The 24628-nt window shown below is 38.2% G+C and overlaps 3 protein-coding genes across 3 annotated transcripts in view; 1 reads left to right on the forward strand and 2 right to left on the reverse strand.

Annotated features, from left to right (window-relative positions):
- The first annotated feature begins 2391 nt into the window (after window positions 1-2391).
- On the forward strand, window positions 2392-4639 carry LOC143264767 (uncharacterized). Its single transcript, XM_076533378.1, has one exon. The coding sequence runs from the start codon at window positions 2516-2518 to the stop codon at window positions 4334-4336; it is 1821 nt and encodes a 606-aa protein (XP_076389493.1). The 5' UTR covers window positions 2392-2515; the 3' UTR covers window positions 4337-4639.
- A 3769-nt stretch (window positions 4640-8408) lies between these two features.
- LOC143264822 (MICOS complex subunit MIC13 homolog QIL1) overlaps window positions 8409-24628 on the reverse strand; it is a 153966-nt gene continuing 137746 nt past the window's right edge. Inside the window, exon 3 of the mRNA XM_076533692.1 lies at window positions 8409-8531. Within this exon, the coding sequence (XP_076389807.1) occupies window positions 8424-8531 (108 nt within the window). The 3' untranslated portion in view covers window positions 8409-8423. The remainder of the gene's footprint in view (window positions 8532-24628) is intronic.
- LOC143264823 (uncharacterized) lies at window positions 14301-19228 on the reverse strand. The gene is made up of 2 exons (XM_076533695.1): window positions 15234-19228; window positions 14301-14803 (listed from the first exon to the last, which is right to left on the reverse strand). Exons 1-2 carry the CDS (start codon window positions 15597-15599, stop codon window positions 14774-14776), a joined length of 396 nt encoding a protein of 131 aa, XP_076389810.1. The 5' UTR covers window positions 15600-19228; the 3' UTR covers window positions 14301-14773.

Genomic DNA, 24628 nt, shown 5'->3' on the forward strand with positions numbered 1-24628 from the left:
CAGGGTTTCACCAAATTGAAATGGACCCTAATGACAGGAAGAAAACTGCATTCTCAACGCCGTCCGGACATTATGAGTACAATAGAATGCCGTTTGGACTTAGAAACGCTCCGGCTACCTTTCAACGAATGATGAATCAAGCCTTGCGAGGTCTAATAGGAAAAATCTGTTTAATTTACCTGGACGATATCATCATTTGGGGCAAGACACCGGAGGAACACCGGGATAAGTTGAAGCTACTATTAGAACGTCTAAGGAAGGTAGGACTGCGGCTCCAACCTGACAAGTGTGAATTTTTAAGCACGGAATTGAAATATCTGGGACATGTAATCACTCCCGCGGGCGTGAAACCTAATCCCGAAAACCTAAAGTCAGTGCGCGAATTTCCCGTGCCAACAACATCTAAGAAAGTTCAAGAGTTTCTAGGTTTAGCTAATTACTATAAACGGTTCATCGAAAGGTTTTCAGAAATAGCAAAACCAATCAACATGCTTCTGAGGAAGGATGTGAAATTTGAATGGAAAGAACAGCAGCAAAAAGCATTCGACGCCCTTAAGAATGAACTACTCGGAGACAAGGTACTCGCATATCCTGATTTTAATAAGGAATTTATTCTTGCAGTAGACGCATCAGGAGAAGGAATTGGTGCAGTGTTAGCACAGAAAAATGAAGAAGGAAAAGAACGACCAATTAGTTTTGCGAGCAGAACATTTAATCCAGCAGAATTAAAGTATTCAACGAAAGATAAAGAAACCCTGGCTATAGTATGGAGCGTGAAGCATTTCAGGCCATACTTGTACGGACGGAAGTTTAAAATTTTGACGGACCATCAACCGATACCCTACATGGACAAATCGAAAACACCTGGCGCAATGCAAGAAAGATGGAGAGTCTTCCTAATGGAGTATGAATATGAAATTATTTACAAGAAAGGATGTCTTAACACCAATGCCGATGCACTTAGCAGAAATCCTATAGACCACCACAACGAGACTGTATTAATCACAAAAACCCCGAAGAAACCACTAAGGAAAGGAATTGTTTACAGTGAAGAAATAGATCCCAATAGTATATTTATCGGATTCCATATAGGCCGACGGGAAGTAATATTTAAAGAACAGGAACATTTTGAAGTATTCCACGAAGAATATAAAGAAGAACAACTACGCGAAACCTTTGAAGCAATTAGAGATACCGTAATAGCTCAAGAAATTAGTAGATTAACATTAGATTACCGCACCCTACAAAAATTAGCCCTTGTTGATAATAAAACATTGCAGAATCTTTTACTAGAATATTTATACGACCCTTCTGTTCATGTGACATTACTAACCAAAGATTTAAGACAGCCAGAAACAGAAGCCGAGAAGCTGGAAATCATTAGGCAAGCCCATGATACAATGCTTGGAGGACACACAGGCATTCGGAAAACTATAAGCAAAATCCAGAATTCCTATACATGGACCGGACTTCATCGAGACGTGAGTAAATATATAAATGAATGTCTCATTTGCCAAGAAAACAAAATTGTCAGAAATCCCACAAAAATGCCAATTCAAATTACCGATACGCCTAGAACTTTTAACGACAAAATAGCCATGGACATAGTTGGGCCTTTAGAAAGAGATTCAATAGATATGAAGTATATCCTTACTATACAAGATCAATTATCAAAATATATAGAAGCTGTTGCAATACCGAATCAAAAAACAGAAACAATAACTCAAGCTCTTTTAAATACTTGGATTTTAAGATATGGAACACCTAAATTGATACTCACAGATTTAGGAGCAAATTTTACAAGTAAATTAATGGAACAGTTAGCAGATGCGCTTGGATTTGAATTAAAACACACAACCGCGTTTAGGCCTGAATCAAATGGATCTCTCGAAAGGGCTCATGCTGTGATAAAGGATTATTTGAAAAGTCAGTTATCAAGAGAAGAAAATGATAATTCTAATTGGAGTAATTTTCTACAAGCCGCTATATTCACATATAACACAACGATTCATTCAGCCACAGGAGTAACACCATTCTCACTAGCCTTTGGAAGAGACCCACCACCAATGAACCAACTTGAGGAAGAACCAGAAGTCACATATTGCGACTTGGTAGAAAGTATGAGAGCAAATCTTCAACGAATGCATCTCAGAGCTTCGGATGCAATAATCCATGGTAAGGAGAAGGTAAAAAAACAGTACGACAAGAATATAAAACCCCTACTATTGGAACCAGGAGATTGGGTTTGGATTAAGAATCAAGGAAGAGATCGTCTGGGAGCATTAGTAAAACCATATCTAGGGCCCTACCAAATTAAAGAATTACAAGGAGACGTTAATGCAATCGTTATAGTAAATGGAAAGGACAAACTGGTACACTTAAATAGATTAAAATACGCCAACATGTCTTCTATTCTAGATTCGCCATCGCCCTCCTCTGGCAACCAGGCCTAACGGACGAAGACCGACTAACTGTCACCCAGTTAACGAATTTACCCAACATCCACTTTGATCCTATGGGCACCACGAGATTATACCACAAGCAATGGAAGACAATCCTGTACATCGACCTCAGGGATGTTAAAACAATAGAACTCCAAATAAAAGAAGCCTTGAGACACTCATTTCTAGAGTCAGGTAACAAAGTGACACACTTCACCCTGGAACATATGAAAGAAAGGTTTCAAAGGGGGGTTGGATATAAACATATATTATTAAGTAGCTTAGGATATAGAAAAACTAATTATAATGAACATAATAGGATTAAGCGCGGATGGTTAAACCCCATCGGTGAGGTAGCAAACATTTTATTCGGTACACTTAGCAGTAAAGACGCAGAGTATTATAATAACGAAATCGACAAATTATATGCGAATAATAAACGAATTAATACACTAATTGCTAATGAAACTACTATTGTTAGAAGTATGCTAAAGAATATGAATGCGTTTGATAGTAAGATTAATAACTATGTAGAACAATTAACGAATACAACTAATGATAATTTATATAGACTAAACAAACGCGAGATAGTCTTGGAATCCTTGTTACAACTAAATGAAATTATATCAGAACACAACGAATTAATCAGTAATTTGCGTAATATTGTTGTAAACGGAGAACAAGGAAAAATCGATCCCTTACTAGTCGAACCGCGACAGTTAACACAAATACTGAAAACAATTGAACAAAAGTACGGTTCCAATAGAATGATATTTCCAATCACAGATGAGTATGCATATAGATTTCTCAAGTCAGCATCAATCAATGTATTTGTGTTATCATCATATAAACTTTGTTTCGAAATAAGATTTCCTATTTTAGAAGAAGAAATTTACATTTTATATCAAATGGTACCGATACCGCAACTAACTAGCGACTACATATACTTATTAAATACAATAGAACGATACATACTAATTGAAAAAAATACACGACACTTTACGTATATGTCAGACACCGATGTAACCAACTGTTTAAACATATTTGATATAAAAATCTGTGAAAGGCATAGCCCTTCATTCACTGGGAACACACCAGATCCATGTATCCAAAAGGCACTTCATGGTCTACCAGCATCAGAAGAAGTTTGTCCAATGCATATGATTAAACGGAGTAATTCTATTTGGATTCAATTGCACTCAAACAGTGAATGGATTGCAATGTCTTATTTTCCGGAAAGCTTACACATAACATGCGAGGGCGTAACAAAAGTAAAAACTTATCACATTCAAGGAGTAAATTTAGTTAAAATTCAGCCAGGTTGTACCGGTCAGACAACTACTTTAACTTTATTCCCATCAAATACAGTACAAAACACTGAAGAAACACAGCTAACATTAGGTTTTATGAATGTCAGTCTAGTATATTTAAATGACTCTGTAAAAGCATACGCAAGAGTTCCAGAATTAACAAAGGAATTAGTGAAACCTCAGGAAATTTATGAAATTTCTAGATCGTTAGATGAAATAGTAAGTGAAGCTTCTGGTATGAGTCTTCAAACTAGAAGTATTTCAAGAAATGAAAGCACATGGATGACAGTAAAAGGTTTATTAGTAGCGTTAACACTTGTTCTTACTATATATGCTTCCTTTAAATTCAAAATTTGGAAACTTTGCGGATTGAGACCATGTACATATAATAATTGTTACAACACTACGATGGGAGGTACACATAAATACACAACAGCACCACAGACAGTCACCTATTCAGCATCGGCCAATAACCATACCTTAGAAGAAGAAAAGAATGGAGAAGAAGAAACAGCAAGAATTCCAATATCAACGAACCGCCGACATAAAAAACCAACGGTCAGATTCCAAGTACCACCTTTATGAATTTTCTAACGAAAATTCAAAATAAGAGGAGGAGTGTTATGATATGACACATTACCATCGATGTCTCATCCTCCATAGTCATCGTATACTTTCAAAGGGCACCGATAACCGAAACCAACACCGTCGTCATCCTCCATGCGTCACAACCGCCCTATCAATCTAAGCGTCATAGTTTGTATTTCGAAGGGCATAAAAACCCCGAACATTTCCCCAAAACAGTTCAGTTATCCTGAGTCTGTCCATCTTTACCACAGTGCTCTGTACGTGATCTCGGACCTTTGCAATAAACCTTGAAAGTAGTAATTTTTGGTAGTGTTTGATTTCGTTTCCTTGCTGCGGCTTAACAGCACGACCACGTGTTCGCGCAAGTCCTTCTTCAAGGACAACTTTCACCCTTAAATTCACTATTTTCACTCGCGATGTATAAAAATAATCGTGTTTAAGTCGCGCACATATTTATTTTTTTCCGCGGTCGACCCGTCCACTCATTTCCTCGCTTTCGTTTGCTCATGGGTTTGCACCCCATGCTTTCCCTCGCGTCGCGTGGAGGTCGCCATTACCGAGATTTCGATTTTTATTCATAAATTTCACGTCCGATTTTTACGAAACTTCACCGCCCACTTTTCCCACGGTCTCCCCTCACTTCACAACATTATTTATCACACTTAAACCACTTTTTCCCACCAAAATTGTAATTTATCGCGGAGCGACCCCCGAACACGTGCGCTCGCCACGACAGCCAACGCGCTCTCTTCCTTAACTAATACTGCGAGGCCTGACATATCATTTGTAGTAGGAACATTGAGCAGATACAATACAAATCCAGGTCCGCAGCAACGAAAGCGTGTGAAGTATGTTGTTCGTTATCTAAAGCAGACAGTAGACTACGTGATAATATATCTAAAGGCAAGAAAACCTTTTCATGTATATAGAGACGCGAATTGGGCCGACGATCAGGATGATCGTAAGTCATGCTCACGAAGTGTGTATTTTTTGGCACAAGTTCCAATAAGTTGGTTCTCTAAGAAACAGACAACTGTAGCCCTTTCGAAATATGTAGCCCTTTCTGAGGTAACGAAAGAGACTATACATTTGCGCAGATTAATTAACAATAGGAGAAGCTCGGGGCTGTCGTGGCGAGTGCACGTGTTCGGGGGTCGCTCCGCGTTAAAATCCAATTTTAGTGGGAAAAAGTGGTAAAAGTGTGGTAAATAATGTTGTGAAGTGAGGGGAAACCGCGGGGGAAGTGAGCGGTGAAAATTTTGTGAAAATCGGAAATGGAATAGTGAAGTTATAAATAAAAAACGAAATTTCAGTAATGGCGACCTCCACGCGACGCGAGGGAAAGCATGGGGTGCAAACCCATGAGAAGTCGAGAGCGAGGAAACGAGTGTTCGGGCCGACCGCTGAATAAAATAAGTGAGTGCGCGACTTAACATGATTATATTAATATATCGCGAGCGAAATTAGTGCAATTTAAGGACGAAATATGCCCTCGAAGAAGGACTTGCGTGAACACGTGGTCGTGCGATATGTTGAAGTTGTGAGAGAAAGTTGCAAATTAAATAAATTAAATAATGTAAATGTCAGAAGGGAATTAGAGTGCGGGGGAAGGGCGAATGAGGCATATTACATGCACGCGGTAGTTAGCCTTTGAGTTTTCTTTTTGTAATTTGACGGTGAATAGATCGATCGAGTAACCTTCGATGTATCGAATGAACACGTAGGCATCTCCGCGCGAGGGAAAGCGCAGAGCGAAAAGGCCGGTTCGCAATATCCAACATTGCCGAGGAAGGGTCGCTGCAGGCGCATGGAGAGCGGCCCTTAAGGACGAAGCCTAAGGGTGAAGCGGAGGCACGCGGCAACAAGCAAGATGGCGGAGATACGGCGCGCTTTTCAAATGGCAAGCGAAGAGGTTGAAGCAAGAGGACAGTGAGAAGGAGAAGAAAAAGAGGCGAGGCGACACGGAACGAAGTGAAGGAAGGAATTAATTAATTAACTAATTAATTAATTAATGAAATGCGCGAGATTAATAATAACAATATTAATTAATTAATTATTTATTTAATAATTAGCTAATGAATTGAATAAAATAATTAATAAATAGTGAAGTGATTAATAGATTAATAAACAAATAATGGATAATAATAATTAACAACAGGCAAGAAATACGGTGTAGTATTGGGAAAGTGTTATAGAAGTGCAGTGAAGTGCTGTGAATATCGTGGACACAGGGAAATACGCGTAACCACGTGCGCAAGTGCAAAGGAAGCAGTGCAAAGCGGGAAATGGCGGAAAAGCGTCGGAAGAACAGTGGAAAGCGTTCCAGCACCCTGGAAATTCCAAAGTCACATCGATGGTGGAGCAAAGGGGCCGCTTTGAAAATGTCCAGCCTGGCGGAGGAAGAAACGCTGCAAACGCTTGAAGAACGGATTTAAAGGGTGAAGCGAAAGGATACGGCAGCATGCAAGATGGTGGAGACAGGACGCGCTCCTCAAACGGCAAGAGGGGAAGAAGAAGCACGAAGACAACGAGGGGGAGAAGAGGAAAAGCAGGAGTAGAAGAGGCGGAGAAACTTAGGCACGACCGATCGAACGACTCAAACCTGCAAGGGAGGAAACCGGTGTCAGCCTGGTCATAGCACCATTATGGGGCACAAAACGGGGACCGACGGAGAGGGGGAGAGGAGGGAGAGAGGCCAAATCAAACCAAGCACCCTTCCGATCAACTGTTGATTCAGCAAGGAACCCAGTTGTCAGCCTGGTCACAGCACCATTAGGGGGCGATCCGGGAACCGAGTAGAACTGACAGGAGAAAGGGAGGAAAAATAACTAGAAAATTCAAATTCAAAGAGAGTAGGAAATGGAGCGTTGCTGGCAACTTCCGGCTGGCGCCTTCGCGGCGGCAACAAATGGAAGCAGCAACAAACGGCGGGCAACGCTACGAAAAACGACTCGAGGGTTCGGACAGACCTCTCAATCGAAAGGTGTTGGAGCAAAGAACTTAGATGTCAGCCTGGTCATAGCACCATTAGGGGGCGAACTGGGAACCGAGTGAAAATACCTGGACAAAGAGGGGAAAATTATCACCAAGAGCAATGGGCTCATGTAGCGTTGTGGAAGGAGACTTGGGCGTAATAGAAAACGCGGGGAAAATCGGTTAAATAGCGATAATGCAAAAGGTAAGGGGACGAGGGAGGGAGAAACAACGCGAAAACGCGATGAAAAGCGGTGCGCGGAAAATTCGAACTACGTAGCGATTGCGGAACGGAATGCTAGCGGCGAATGCACGGCAAGGGGAAATAAACCTTATTAATATAAAATTTTATTTCATTTTATTTTATTTTATTTTATCCTATTATACAGAAATCATAAATAAAAATAGGACAACGCGAGCTAAAGCGCAAATACAGGCAAGGAAGGGAAACAGTCGAGATGAAGTAAATCTTAGCAACAGTTAAACAAATAGGGGGCATCAGCGCGGGTGCGGGGGGTCGGGGTGGGGGTGGGGGAAGGGGGCGGAAATTTCGCGAATTTCTCTGATCAGAAACTTACGCAATACCGAGTAGCCTAGGATAGATAGATACGACAAGATGTAGTTAGAGGATAAGAAATGTTTCTTGCTCAGGAAAGCGCCGGGGGGGGGGGGGGGAATTTTCAAAAAAGCAAAATCAAGCATCTACAACATCAAAATAGAATCAGGCATAGAAACAGACAAGCGTATCACGACACTTAGGTGCGAAATGGTAGGGAGAGGTCGCGGTTCGCCGTATGTTCGAGCTCACCGGGAGGAGTAGCTGGAGAGGGCGTTACAAGGTTAAGCTGGAGGTCAAAGCGTATGACTGGAGCCTTCCCTTGGGCCTTGACGTATCCTCCCGGGCCAAGAACCGGTAGTGTAAAAGCATCCATTTCCCACACATGGAACACAGGCGTGAGTAGGTGGGGAGGAGGGGGGAGGGGGGAGGGGGGGTAGTCTTCCTTCCACAACATGCGAGCGATGGCCTAACGCAAAGGGACCATATCCAACGACAGGAAAGCCTGCCAGGTTGCCGCCACCCCCGCCCTCGTGGTGGGGGCGGGAGACAGTTTTAGTGGATATGCGTGGTAACCGTCCCTCTTCTAGGGGCGCGGGAAGCGTGAGTCACCACACTATCTGGGCTATCTTCCCAGATGTCCGTAATAGGATTTCTGTCTTCCTTAAACAAAAAAAAAAGATTAATTAACAATAGAAAGACTGAAACTTAGTATATACCTAACCTTAAAATGCCTCAAAATGACGGCATTGTGAAACAATAACTAATGTGCAAAGAGACAATTATATAACAAATTATTAGTAAATATTAACAATAAAAAAATTTACTTCGCTTAGGAAAAAAAAATAATGTATGCATTATTATTTGTACATTTTTTGCAAATGAAAATGGAAATCTTTCTATGTGTACATCTTCCGCAAACATACTTTTGAGATTTTTCACATATATTATTTGTTTTGTTGTTGTGGCAAAGTCGTACTTGACAAATTTTGTGTTTGTTAGAATGGGTTGCATTTGATGATGTTGCAGTTGATCTTTGTGGGTCCTCATGTTCTGATGAAAATACAAGTAGATGGTAATCTTCCAGGAATACCATCTTCGTCAAATTTTGACCACACAGTACCATCGGCAACTGTTTCGGTCTCCTGAAAGGTGTTTTCAGTTTCTTCATCAGAGTCTGAACTACTTAGCACCCTACACCTTTTCCTGGGCATATTGATGACACTTTCATTTTTATCATTGGTGATCGATTCTTCATCGCTATCTTCAGTGTCAGTTTTTTCGCTTTGAATATAATCCGCTTCATCTTCAGATAATAGTACAGAATTTGTTGCATCTGATTCTACATTGGAGCACTCTGCACTTATGTCCGTTAGCTTTTCCAATAACTCACTTCTATTCGACATTTCTTTCATGAATTTAGAATGTGTTAATAGAATACAATAGAATGTGTTAAACAAAAGCCGTGCATTTTTTCTTTCCATAAAATATGATTCTACGAGGAAAAAGGTAAGATGATCTTGAAACAATCTCGAAGATGCCCGTGCGTTAAAAAATTAATAATACTATTTGACTTCCAAAAAGGACACGTGTCTGTTCGTTTTTCTTAAATCAAACATTGTCGAGATTTCTTACAATGTCATCTTTACTTAACATTTGTAGCCATGTTTAATCAGTGTAAGGATAGTTTGACACAGGTGTGACGTGGTATTTTATACCCGTTACAAGGAGCCTCCTCGGGAGACCGGACGGATCATAGGTCGTTGGCAGAAACCGTCTAGAGAGAGAACGAAGCGCGTATAATATCGTATGAACGAAATCTACCGCTGTATTATTTTGTATGTACCGTCGGAGAATGACGTCACTATCAACGAGGGAACGACGTACGTCGAGGGAACGCGCCGCTGTCCTGCCGCTACCCCGCTTGGACCCACCGATGGACCAAGAGAGGCCGCGGAGTAAGAGGAGAGAGATCAGCGAGGGAACGACGTACGCCGAAGGAAAGTGCCGATACCCTGCCGCTTCCCCGCTACGGCCCTACGATAGAGAAAGAGAGGCCGTGGAGCCAGAGGAGGTCCTGCCGAAGAAGATTTCGCTAGAATTCGGTGACTCCGGCCGAGGGTTGGGGGAAGGCTACGAGGTGTCCTAATACCGGCGCAAGGGCTCACGGATCCTTATTCTGTATCTGGCAATTGCCTGGTTTTGGTAGAGTCGCATAATATCATGTAATATCGTTCCGTGAGGAAAAACCATCCCGAGCCATCGCGCCCCGTATCTGCACAACTTGGTAAGCCCCCTCATTTACCGCTATATATGTAAAAGAGCGCGAAATCGAGATTACCATATCGTGGGTTGTCGTCCACCTGGCTTGCCATTCACGGGCAGGTTCTGCAAAGTGTGACCGCAGTGGCTTTGTATCGTAGGGAAATTAGTTTAAGTTAGAAGGGTAAATCCCGGGGGCCCCTGTCCGGGACGGTCGAGGATCCCGACGTTCGGACTTATCGCATCGTCGAGAGATCGCTTCTCGATCTCTCGAATAGCCACTCGGCTGGATCACCGAACCTGTACCGGGGAATGGTACAGCGTTAGCCACAATTAAAGTATCATCTCGAGTAGGCCTTTGCCAATATTGTGCCCTCCCACGTCTCGAAAATGACGGTTGATCGTGATCGTGAACCAGCGTATCGATACCACGTCTGTATAGCGTCGATGTAATAGAAAACTATTAAATGAAAGTTACATTGAAAAACGAATAAAAAAATCTGAATCATTATTGAATTGTCATTCATTCCTGGGTAAGAAATACCGAAATTAGTCCCTACTCGCGTAATCAGAATAAATCGAATTTATTCAATACGTTTATTTGTTATGGCAAAGAAATAATAGATAAAATGTGGAAAATTATTCTCGTTAGATATTGTGATGATGTAAAAGAACAAATTCTCATTTTTAAAAAATTAAATAACTTTTCTATTCAACAAATAAAAATTTGAATTTGAGTAATTAACAAATTTAAATGTAACTCATCTATTGGATAGTGGGGTTGAGCGGGACCTGATCAACCTTTTTAAGATTGGATTTTCGAGGGCAATCCGGTGAAATTTTATGTCAATTTAAATTGATTGTCAATTTATTTAACAAACACGTAAATCACAAAACGAAGAACAATTAATTGTAACGATACGAAGATAATAAAGATTGGTAAAGAAACAATGGTTGGGTTCGGTTATTCGGTTAGCGGTTTGTCAACGACTGTGTTCGAAAAACGGTTTTGACAAAAATCTTGAAAAATTTCGGTGGGTAAGGCGCATGCCTGAACGCTAATTAGTTGGCATTTTTCCCAACCGAGTGTGCTGACGCGACCTATTCGCGGTGTATTCTAGCCTGTTCGAACGATTCCGAACACACCGCCCCCCCCGTTGAATGAATGAATAACAGGCAGTTCGGTCACGGAGAAGTGAATGATTCCATTGAACCTCACTTACATGGGTGTAGATAATGACGCATAAGGTAAGTACAGTATTTAATTGCTTATTCTTACTTAATAATTCGAACTTAAAACTAAAATCGAAATACATTAGATTATTGACAGGTTTCTCGCGGACACGTGGACAATAGGTTATGATTCGAAACGTAGTTTATGAATTACGTCGCGGTGTAGTTTTCGCCATTGAGCGAAACGGGAAGAAAGCACAATTTTGAGAGCGGTCGTTTGTATTCGGATTAGGCAGTTTTAACCTTTTAGGTACGACGCGCCACTATAGTGGCTTTTGTGGATACCATCTTTCAGGACGACGCGCCACTATAGTGGCTTTCGCGGATACGATCTCTCAGGACGACGCGCCACTATAGTGGCTTTCATAATTGTTGTACACTTCTTTTTTCTTTACATCGATTTACAACAGTGCAAATAAAACAATTATAAGAAGACGACGAAGAATGAGTAGAAAACGGAACTGAAAATATAATAATTTAATGTTCAGAAAAATACAACCGTAATTCCTCAAATCTAAATAACGAATGAATAATTCTTTATAACAACGGTCCTCGCAACCAGCTTCAGCGATTACCACATTCGCGCTCGCTCCAAAACAAAATGCATCAATGTCCAATCGATGTACAAAATCGATATACAATCATGCTCACGCATTGCATTCATTATGCGGTGTCGGCAATGAAGGGTGCGCAATCATGTTAATACAAAGAAATGTTTACAGTTCGGCCATTCCTGACAATTTGTTCGCCCCGAACAATTACAAATACTATTAATATAAACTCAAATACATTCAACAAAAAATTGCAACATTGTTAAACGCAGAAATTAAACATACATTAAACACACATTATATACAACATAAAAAAAAAAAAAAAACGATAGTCAGGTTATGTTACCGCACGCCATGGACGCATATTAGCAGGCTCCCAAACACCCTGATATGGTTTTTGTGATAATTGAAAACCTTTTATATGCGCTACAACATATCGATTATTACGCAATTCTTTGATTATCTCATAAGGACCTCTGAACCGTGGAATTAATTTATGTGCAACCCCAGGAGTCGAATCAAAATTTTTAACAGAAACTAGATCACCTACTTTATATTTAAACGGAGGTTTCCTTTTCTTATCATAATATCTTTTGTTGTATTCCTGTGAATTTTTAATTTCCCTACTCGCTTTTTCACGAAGCATTTCAAAATTTCTTTCTTGTATATTCAATTCGTCTAAATATTCTTGTATATTATCCGAGATTTTACCATTTTGACTAATTCCAAATAATAATTTACTCGGAGTTTCTCCCGTTGATTTGTTTAATGAATTATTTAATACAAATTCCACATCACTTATCACTTGATACCATTTCTTTTGATCCGTCAATTTCGCAATCATAGGTAGAACAATCTTATTAATACTTTCAACCTGTCCATTAGCTTGTGGCGACGCTGTAGTAACAAGAACATGTTTAATTTGAAACTGATCAACGAAATTTTTAAATTCCTTTGACGTGAAGCACGTTCCGCGATCAGAAATTATTGTTCTAGGTTTACTATAATTGACAAAATATTCTTCTAAACATTTCATCGTTTCCGCAGAAGTAGTCGATTTAACCGCAAATAGTTTAACAAATTTTGTAAACGAATCTACAACAACCAATAAATATTTCTTTGCACATGTTCCTACAGCTAACGGTCCACAATGATCTATGTGTACAGCTTCAAAGGGCATAGTTCCCTTTTCTGGAAGTTGCAAAAATCCCTCAGTTTTTCCAAACTGTGGTGAAAAAGCTACGCACTTAAGACAATTCTTTATATGATTTTGAACTTTTTCTCTTAACTTTGGAAACCAATAATGTCTCATAATATTTTCACACACCTTATGCACTCCCATGTGGCCTAATTGATCGTGATACTTAAACAGAATGTTAGTTTCCATAGTTTTTGGGACCTAAAAGAGCAAATCATTATTTCTTTTCCGATATACTAACCCTTCCCTCATCTCAAAGAATTTGTCTTCCTCAATTTCTAATTTTTCCCGAATTTCTTTAATATCTGGATCCTGATTTTGACAAATACTCAAATTAAATTCAATCGAATTATCCTCAATAACTCCAATACCAATCCTACTTAAACCATCCACGTGGCCCATTTGTGTGCCTCTACGATGTTCCATAACATAATTAAAACTTTGTAACTCTAAAGTCCATCTCGCAATCCGAGGATTTATTTCCTTTTTACTCAACGTTAAAGTTAATGAATTACAATCTGTAATTAGTTTAAATTTAATACCATACAAATAATCACGGAAACGTCTAAGCGCATATATAATAGCTAAAGTTTCTAATTCAAAGCTGTGGTAACGACTTTCTGTTTCAGTAGTTCTTTTAGAAAAATAAAAGCTAGGATGCATTTTCATGTCTGATTTCTTCTGCATCAAAATAGCCCCAAACCCAAGTGCACTGGCATCAGTGTGTAACTCCGTCTCATCCCGAGGATCATAAATTGACAAAATTGGAGTCTGTACTAATTTTTCTTTAAGAATTTCAAAAGCCACTAATTCTTTTGTCTCAAATTTAAATATGGCATTTTTCTGTAAAAGATCATAAAGAGGTTTTGCTAATATTGAAAAGTTTTCGATAAACTGCCGAAAGTAGGAACATAAGCTAATGAAACTGCGCACATCATGTACATTTTTCGGTAGTGGAAATTTCAACACGGCCTCAACACCCCGTTTAGTAGGAGTAATTCCTTGCTCAGAAATAAAATATCCTAAATATTCAATTTCACGAAACATAAATTTACATTTATCTAATCTTAATTCTAATTTATTTTCTACAAGTAATTTAAAAACTTTCGATAAAACTTGCAAATGATGTTCAATTGTTTCTGTAGCAATCAGAAAATCATCCATATAAGTAACTACATCACCCGTAATTATAAGGGGTCTAAACACTTCATTAACAAATCTCTGAAAACGTGTTGGTGCAGTTTTCAAACCGAAAAGCATTTTTAAATATTCAAATTGCCCCAAGGGCGTAAAAAATGATGTATATTTAATTGAACTCTCTGCAACACGTATATGAAAGAAGCCATCTTTTAAATCCAACAACGTAAAATATTTCTTTTTATTCAAAATATCTAATTGATCCTCAATTAGAGGTAAAGGATAATTATCTTTTAACAGAAATTTGTTAAGTGTTCTAAAATCCACACACATACGATATTCATTATTTTTCTTTTTCACAAACACAATTGGTGATGCATACTCTGAATTACTGGGTCGAATAACATTTTTCTCTAATAAGTTGTCCAAAATTTCTCGAACAGCCTGCTTTTCGGAATACGACAGTCTACGCAGGGAAAAATGAGAAGGCTGATGCTCTTTAACTGACAGCAAAATTTCCGCATTTACTTTTGGTTCTGCAGGTCGTTCCGGTTCTAAATGTATTAACACAAACATATTCCGCATTTTAAACTTATTTTCTTCTGAAATATTTTGATTAATATTTAAATTATCTAACGAAGAATCTAATTTATCATTTATGTCAATATTCATTATTTCATTAACAAAATTTTGCGTTTCAGTATCTACAACAATTACATTCTTAATTTTGTATTCTGTCCCTAAAAAAATATTTACATTCGCATTTAAAATGTAATCGCGTCCTAATATTGTAGGAAATGATATGGTATAACTAGGCACAACAAAAAATGTCATTTTAACCGGGAAACCATTGATCTCTACCTTTCGCTTAAAAATGCCTTTAATTTCCAAACGTGTTCCATTAACACCGTAATAAGCATAATCATTCGGCAAAACATGTTCATAACAATCATTTTCTAATAAATTCTCTTTAATTAAGCTTACCGGTGATTCCGAATCAAGCATTTCTGTTAAATTGACTTGTTGGTTACCATATTTCCCGCCGCTAACTTCCCATGATATTGGAACTTCAAACGCATCACGAGGTGAATTTGGCTGGATTAGATTCAAAGTGGTTGTCCCTGCTGCTCTAGATGTTGAAGCTGCATTCAAAGAACAATTATTTGCCCGATGTTGAGTACTTCCACAACGATAGCACGATCCCCACGATCGCAGCGGCTTTGGGCAATTCTTCTTTAAATGCCCTGTCGTGTTGCAATTATAACATGCCTTGACGTTGCTGTTATTTTGTTGTGTGCTGGCATTTGTTACCAACTTAATTCTTGTATGAACATAGAAGAAGCGAAACATATGTGGCTGCACCTACTTCCGCTCAACCGTTCCGCCGAAGGGTACATTTTTCCTGGAAGGGGTTTTCCCTCGGAAAGAGAAAGTCACTTCCCTGAAAAGCGTTCTTGTGGATAGACACGTCGAATCATACAGTTTATACTTTAATCGCGAACTATTTGTGTAATTATTCATGTGTATAGTGAATTATAAAGAATACTATATTATTCACGTTATAAACAATTCAAGCATTTTAAATAAACTTTTTGAACTTTTCCATTTTAAATCGAGTTAACATTACTATTCAATAACCTACACTTGATAAAGTGGGAGTCCTACGTTATTCAAGGCCCCCACACATAACGTAAAAGCGGCTCCATCTAGCGACAAAATATGTAACTTTTAAAACGCGCAAAATTTAGATTGTAAAAGGTTCATTTGAAGATGAACACAGGGTATATTTGATAAATTGTAAGCTAAAATCAAAGACTACTTGTAAATACTCGTATCTAATAAGTGAAGTATGATAAGGCAACCAATTAACGACACTTTAATTATAAATATTAATTTTATTGGAGAAATGAAACAAATTGTAAAACAAATTCATAATTATCCTTGATTTTCAATTGGAAATCTGATTTCGTCATTCTTTAGATTCAATTCTCAGAGCTAAAAAGTAACGCACGTATTCTTCACTTAGTAGAGCAATATATTAAAATTCGTTTTGTTAATTCAGTTTCATTTAAATTAGTTTAAAAGTTAATCTTTGTTAAAGTTCATTAAAGAAGTTCAAAAGTTTAATTTAGTTGTTTAGTTTATTTAATTCATTTCAAAGTTTCAATTAGTTTATTTATTCTTCCTTTTTGTTGTTTGATTAAATCGCGGAATTAAACCAAGCGCCCAAGCGCTTCTTGAGAATTGAACCTCGCCAACAAAATCCCTAAATTCAACAAGAAGAATTGCAACAATTTCATCTCGCGTTGACTGTCTTGACATTGCTACTATTCCATCTCGCGTTGAATGCCTTGACGTTGCTGCTCTCTTCCGATCAAAACTAGTGTTTTCTTCCAATGCAATTTTCTTAAATGCTCGTAACAATTCTTCAGCACTCTTATAGCAGTTCATACGTGCTTGATCCCTCAACCGTATGTCCGGGATACCATCAATTAATAAATCTACCAATTCTTCTAGATCGACATTAATTCTAATCGCTAGAATCAGTTTTTCAAGGTAATAATCGTAGAACGTCTCGTTTCTGTTCCAAGTTCGAATCTCCATTTCCCTACGTAGTGCGAGTTTACTTGGGCGGTGATCGAAAACCAACTTCATTTCTTCGAGTAATTGAGTGGCAGACAAAACAAGATAATTTGGTTTTGTTTGAACCCATTTAAGGGCAGAATCCCGCAGTAACTGTGCTTGTATACTAACACATAGCGGCGCATGCACGTATAGGCGATGTGCGAGTGAGAGGTCCGATTTCGTACTTTTAAACTAACGTCTCGAAAATTGCATAAATTCACTTTCTGAGGATAACTTTAGCATCGTTAACTATCTACAATATCGGGCTGCTATCGATTTTACGTCAATAAACATCACATTTTGAATAAAACGAAAAATTCTTCGGAGGTACACGTGAGACAGATATAAATTTTGACAGTCAAGATGGCCGCTCCTAGACACGTTGCGCCGTATTTTCGCTTTTACGCAAAATTTAGAGATTTACTCTAAATCTTTACCCGAAATCCTTACAGCTAGACTAAATATAAGTTTATATCATATTGTTACGTACGCCAATGATTTTTTACTCCTCGAAGATGAATATTCAGGAATAGCCTAAGACCACCGCGAAGCGAGAGTCTAGTCTTGCCTAGGTTTTCCAGTTACCAGGGTTTCCTTATTAGGCTTCGCTCGAGAACATCTAACGTCATCGGACCAACGCGATGAAAATTTGTTAGACGAAAACGTCGCGTTGATTCGTTTCCACCGTCTCCACCACTACTCGTTTTCTACCCATTTTTGTGTATAAAAAGGGTTGTGGAGAAGACGCCTCGGACCCAGTAGATTATTAAACCTCGTCTAATACGGAACCTCTGTCCGTGGACCCAGTTGATTCTCGAACTTGGACTAACGAGGAACCTCTGTCAGAGTTTTAGTTAGAGTCTTTCACGCTGAATTAAAACTAAGTCACTTTTAAGCAAGATCGGGTTAGAGTCCCCTTCGAGCAACATTGATAACCATACAGTACGTATAGTTTACTGTTAGGCATTTTTTCTAAAGTACTTTCGGGTCCCCGTTTCGCTTGTTTTTCGTTAAAACTAGGCAGGATTAGATTCTCGCTTTGTCGGAGTCGAAACATTTTAAACTCAAGTAAAATCAAGTCAAGAACATTTCTTGTAAAAATCACCTTAACCGACAAATACACATAATCATTTGTAATTCCGGTTTTGGGAACAGAATATATTCTCAACTTTTATTTTTAAACTTAATTATTGCCTTTGTCAATTTATAACCAAAGTCCTAATAAACCCACCAGTCGGTATACATGTATCTTAGTCGCTCGAAGTATACTGGTATATCTTTGTTACGAGCACAACTACTAACATTTCCTGTGACACCCGGCGTTAGCCATACGTCGGCTAGTTCACATATCATTTTCCTGCGGCACCCGACGTTAGCCATACGTCGGTACATCCCCGCGTCTTGACCAATCCTGTGACCCCCGGCGTTAGCCATACGTCGCACAGTGCCGAAAAACGGCGAAAACGTGGACAAAACTAATATCTTCGATTCTGAGATAAATTATTTAAATGTTTTTCGATAAAATGATTACATTAGTGTTACAAATTAGTTTTTTGTGTTAAAAATCGAATTTTGATTTGTTAGTTAACTAATACGGTTAGTTAACTAGTACGTATGAATTTTTATCTCGTAAACTATTTATCGAAATTAATTAAATCTTTTTGCATTTTAAACTTGAATGTTTGAACTATCATAATAATATTTTTTTCATTAGCAAATTCATTTTTTATTATCAGAAATTGCAAATAAATTTTTATTTTTTAAATTATTTAATAATGTTTAAATATCTAATATGTAATATATATATATGGGTGTGGATATTGAAATCTCACCTACAAAACAAGACTTTTTGCAACGGTCAGCGACGACATATTTGAAAAACGTTCGAAACCGCTGTTGTCACATATGATAATAGGGCGCGCGCGTGAACATAAATGTGAATAACTCAGAAAACCGCAAATTACCGCAAGATATCTTTACAGATTCTTGTTCCGGAAGTTTCCAGCTTTCATTTAAGCCTATTTGGTAGGTGAACCGAGGTGGAATTCACAACTTTTCCCTTACATAAACATTAAGTACGTTTATGGTTTATATCTCCTTTTTCAGTTTGTATCAGTGTTAAAGATAAACCTTTTGATATGCAACCTACATAATTATTATACTAAAGTACCATAAAAAATGCCAATAAAACTGGATGAATATAATAATTAAATAATAATTAAGTAGTATTATGTTAAACTTTGTTAACTGTGAAACGTCCGGGACTGCTGTTGTCGCGCGCGTTAATAGGGTGCGCATACGGACAAAAATGGGAATAACTCATAAGACCGCAAATTACCGCAAGATATTGTTATAGATTCTTGTTCGGGAAGCTTCCAGCTTTCATTTAAGCCTATTTAGTAGGTGAACCGAGGTGAAGATCACAACTTTTACCTTACACAAACATTAAATATGACTATGGTTTATATGTTTTTCCATATCAGTGTTAATAATAAACATTTTGTTGTGCAACCTACATAATTATAATGTTAAAGTATCATATAAACAGCCGATAATAATGGATGAACATAATATTTTAAAAATAATGAACAGCATTATGTTAAACTTTACCCGGAAAAATTGACTTTAAAAAATGTTCAACTTTGGAGGCTCATATCTTCGAAATGGTAGTAATAAAATCATTAAAACTGTGAAAACAGTATGCACAGATTCCTTATAAACTAATTCCATTAAACGGATTTCAAGAATTGCGATTTTCATTTTTTGACTTTTGTCCACGTTTTCGCCGTTTTTCGCCACTGTGCGTCGGCTAGTTCACGATAACCAACCTCCTGGGGCACCCGGCGTTAGCCATACGTCGGCTCATCCCCGCGTCTATTTTCCTTTGGCGCTCAGGTTAAGTAACAAACCTGAGTTAGCCTAGTAACACTACCTTGACCAAAATACAGCCCCCAGCCACGCAGCTGTGACCCCTCCGGCTCGTAACAATATAGTGCATATACCAAAGCAAAATAAAATCTTACAATAGACTGTGGTGCAAGAATAAAAATGTTTAATCGTTAGATTTTGGAGAATTTTTTAATCTCCACAATTCATTATTAGAATCATCGAATCTCATTTACGATATAATATTATGGAATTGGAGAGAGAAAAAGTGCGATATCTCGGTTGCCGGAATCGAACTCAGGACCACAAAAATCGTAGCAGCCGACCTTACGCGTTTACCTACGCAATTTCTTGCAAATTTGTTTTCTAATAGTCGTAATAAACGAATCACATTGCACCAAATTTATATAACAGAAAATAATATAACACATTACCTCTTGCCGGCTGTTAATTCTGTAGGATTACAATATATAACAAGAAATTTTATAATATATTTTTAATTAAAAATAAAGGTAAACTCGTAACACAACGAAAAAAAAATCAACTCGTTCGCTTCGCGGTTCAAAAGTCAGTCCGCTCGTCCTTTCCACCTCCTCGTGCGGTGCTCCACCTCAAAATCTCCGACGGAGAAGATGCGTCACCGTAACGATGACGACCTTCGACGAATTTTTATATTTTCTTTATTGACCCGTTAATTCGTCTCCTTATTATAAAATATATTTGAAAAAATTATGAATAATTATCAAGAAACTGTATATAATAATATATGCAATAGTATTTAATATAATACTGGAACTATCATGGATAATATCACCTAACCCAACCCATATTAAAAGTATTACAAAAAAGAGAATTAAAAACATAACATGAAAAACTAAAGAGTTCTACAAAACTAACGGGGGGATTCGATCCCAACGCCTAAGAAAACATCCACCAATTGCGAGGCAAGAGCCCTACCGCTTTCGCTAATAATGCTGTTGCAGTATCCTTTTACGTTTCTGAATATAACCAGATACGATGTAAAATTAATAAATGCGTTTTTTCATTTTTTACAACTACAGTTTGCAATATAAAAATGTGAAAAAATTCTGTAGCGTGTGCTATGTAAATCTCAATGTTTTAGAATTTTTTCGGAATTTTTGTACGAGATTAAATAGGTAAAATAAGCCAAAAACCGAAATTTTGTTTTTCCCTGTTTACTGCCCCCATGGTTGAGATAAGGGGTTGAAACTTGATGTAAGATGTCTTTTTTTGATATGCTATCGACTGTCGTATTGGATATTTCATTTGGCTCAAGTGCATTTTTTATCATCCCCTCCCTCTTTCCTCGAGTCGCGCTCGCTAGGATTAGGAAACTTGGCTCGAACCCGTATTTATAAAATTTGCTTGACGTCTAAAAATAGATTGATAGATATGGCAACAGCGTAACAATCCGGCAACGATGCCCTCGCGTCCTTTGTCTGTCAAAAGTTGGTTGGTAATAGGAATAGGAATAGGTGGCTAATAGAGTTTAGATATATTTGTAGATCTAGTCGATAGATGACGCAACGCGAGTTGTCTAGTTTATAGATTGTTTATTTCTAGTATTCTCCGCTCATAGACATCGTCGCTTCGATCGATTCGGAGATAAGCCAAAACGGGATCCTGCCCTTAAATGCTTGTTGATGTTTTAACAGACTTTCCAGAAGCAATACAGGAATTGATTCGGAAGGACGGCGGGGCGGGAGGGGGGGGGGAGGGGGGGCACATTGCGAAGTGAAAATTCATTCGCTGTTTTTAAGCCGGTCTGTAGGGAATTTGTATTCTTCATTGCAAAGTCAAAAATCACTTACGGATCCCGAATCGACATGTTAGAGCAATCCGTTTTTTAATGAATGATAAATATTAGCCAAATTATGCCATGTTTGGTCTCAATTTAATTGAAAAACCCTCACAAGAATGTTACACAAGTTAGCAGTCAAAAAATGTAAAAATTAAAAAATTATATTTCTATATTACGAACATTTATTTGTATCAGAAACATTTATTTTCCTAATGTATGGAAAAATTATATTGCTATGTCAGCTTGCGTCAAAGGCAAAGCGGTGAATACAGTGTTGCATTTGACTGACTCGAACGAGACTAACATAGGCGCAGCAATAACGCAAGACATAGGCGCAGAAAGAGATGTCTTGCGTACTGTGGGAGGGAAACAAGAGCAGCACTCTGAGACGAATTACTGTATGTAGTACACTATTTTCTCCATAGGTATGAAAATTTCGAGTCTGAACTTTCACAATTATAGAATAGGTATTGCATTATTTATAGTGTACCGAACGTAGAAAAGATTAGCGATACAAAAAATGTGTGCAGCCTTCTAAATTAAAAAGTTATAATTCTATGTCTTCGGTTTTTCGTAAATGACACTTTTACTATCGCATTCGTTTCGTTTCTATCATGAAAATAATACCACACACGATATAATTACAATCATAATTACTTGAGTAGCGAGTCGTTAGGAGCAATTCACAACTCTGTCGTATACGTGAATTTAGTCTTAAGTATAAAAGTCCGATTCATAGTTTACTAGAGAAGTAATTATGATTAGAATTTATTGTGTTTGGTGTCATTTCAAACAAGAAAGTTCCATAAAATTCCCATAAAATTTATAAAAATAAAAGTTCTATAATAAAATAATAAGAAATAAAATTGCGATATTTTGCCTTGCTCGCATTATTATGTGTCTCACCGATACTCGATGTTCGTCCGCTCTGTAAACGATCGTATGTAGCCTTGACTGTTTATTAATTTTTACTCTTACGACATAGATGTTTTTCACATTTACGAACACCATACTGTATATGTACAATGTCGCAGTTAACCCTACGGTATTTTTTGAACAGTGGGTATAGACGAACCCTTTGAGGTACAAATGAAAGTAAAGGTGGGACAAACCTCTAGAGACGAAGAGGAAACAGCACCCCCAAGAAGATTTGAGAAATTCTGAAAATTGAAGAAGTTACCTCTAGGGGATTTTTTTCAAAAGGCGGTACAAACGAACCCTTTGAGGTACAAACGAAAGTAAAGGTGGTACAAACCTCTGCAGGCGAAGAGAAAACAGCACCCCGAAGAAGATTTGAAATATCTCAAAAAATGGCGAAGTTACCCCTTGGACGTACTTTCGAAAGGCGGTACAAACGCACCCCTTGGGGTACAAACGAATGTGAGAGTGGTACAAACGGGTACAAACGACTAGGAAACAGCACCCGCAAGAAGATTTGAAATATCTCAAAAAATGGCGAAGTTACCTCTTGGGGGTGCTTACGAAAGGCGGTACAAACGCACCCCTTGGGGTACAAACGAAAGTGAGGATGGTACAAACCTCTACGGACGTCCCTTTTTATGATGGCTTTGAAAGAATTAAAAAATGTTGAAGTGGGGTGCTGGGGTATTTTTCACCCCCTAGTAACTTTTCACCCCTTAGGGTACAAACGAAAACAAAGATGGTACAAACAGGTACAAACGATGCTAAATACGATGCAATTGAAAGAAATAAAATTTTTGAAAGTCGGGTGCTAAGTTCAGGTAGGTTGAATCTACGCGTTGTTCTTTACCCCGTTCCAGTCCTTTTCCTCCCGCAACCGGCTTCTTCGCGAAGACCTTGGTTGACTGAAGCTTCCAGCACCAGGGGACCTATGAGTGGCGCGCGCCGTGACTGTTCGCTAGACAAAACGTTACAATATTATATTTGTGAGATAGCACCGTTTAAACGGCGACGTCGCCGATACTGGCATCTCAAGATGTATTTTACAGCCGACGCATTCGATATATAAAAGAACATTTGTTCAATTTCGTTACGAGGTACTGAAATAATAAAATAGTAGGGAGTCGGTTATCAGACGTCGAGTTGTGCTCATCGTTAAATATTGTTTTGTCAAAATATAATTTATAATAATCAATAATAAAGTTAATAATATTGTTGGGACTCCCTCTTAAAATCGTAAGACCGTATTTTTATTTTTTGGAATGTTCTTGAGAAAATGACAGTTACATTTGCAGCAGTTTATTGCAGGCAATTTGTAATTCCAAAATTTTTTTATTTTTATACATGTTGTTAACACCCAGCATATTTTATGGTTTATTACTGTCGAATCGTCAGGTGACGTGCAACGGCGTAGTCGACATTTCAGGTCAAAGTTGACCTCAGCGCAAAACATTTTGTAAGGGCGGTACTTGTCCCCTTTTCTTCATATTTTGTCGACCAATCTAGTAGTCAATTTTAACCATTTCGCGGGCGTACATATACGCCCCTGAATAATGACCATTCATATACGAAGAGCGTATACAGGGTGTTCGGCTACTGGTGGGCATAATTTTAGGGGGTGGTAGCTGGGGTGATTCTGAACAACTTTTTCCTTTACCAAAATGCTGGTTAAAGCTTAGTTTTTGAATCATTCATGAAAAACACTGACCAATCAGAGCGCGAGAATAGCGCGCGCTCAGATGCGAGAGCAACGGGTGCAAGCGTGACGATTGACCCTGGTCGTGAACAAACAAGGCGCGCGATATCGGTAACATAGTTACCATCATCGGTAATACGTCAGCCGGTAAGTAGTTATAAAATTCACAACTATTAATAAGTATAAATTTATTAACGAAACTAATTGTACGGATTAAGCGAAAATAAAGGTAAAGATCAAGCGCAGTTTCTTTAGGTAATTCAAAAAAATGATTATTTGTTTAACGACATAAAATGAAAGAATACTCGGACGCTTACCTCATGAGTGAATTTACGATGCGAGAATTCCTCATTAATTTTGAAGTACATCGTCGTATGACAAGAAACCTATTTACTCGCTAAAATCCACAAGAGCATATCGATACCCGCT

Source organism: Megachile rotundata, chromosome 7 (assembly GCF_050947335.1).
Source record: "Megachile rotundata isolate GNS110a chromosome 7, iyMegRotu1, whole genome shotgun sequence".
Classification (NCBI taxonomy): Eukaryota; Metazoa; Arthropoda; class Insecta; order Hymenoptera; family Megachilidae; genus Megachile; species Megachile rotundata.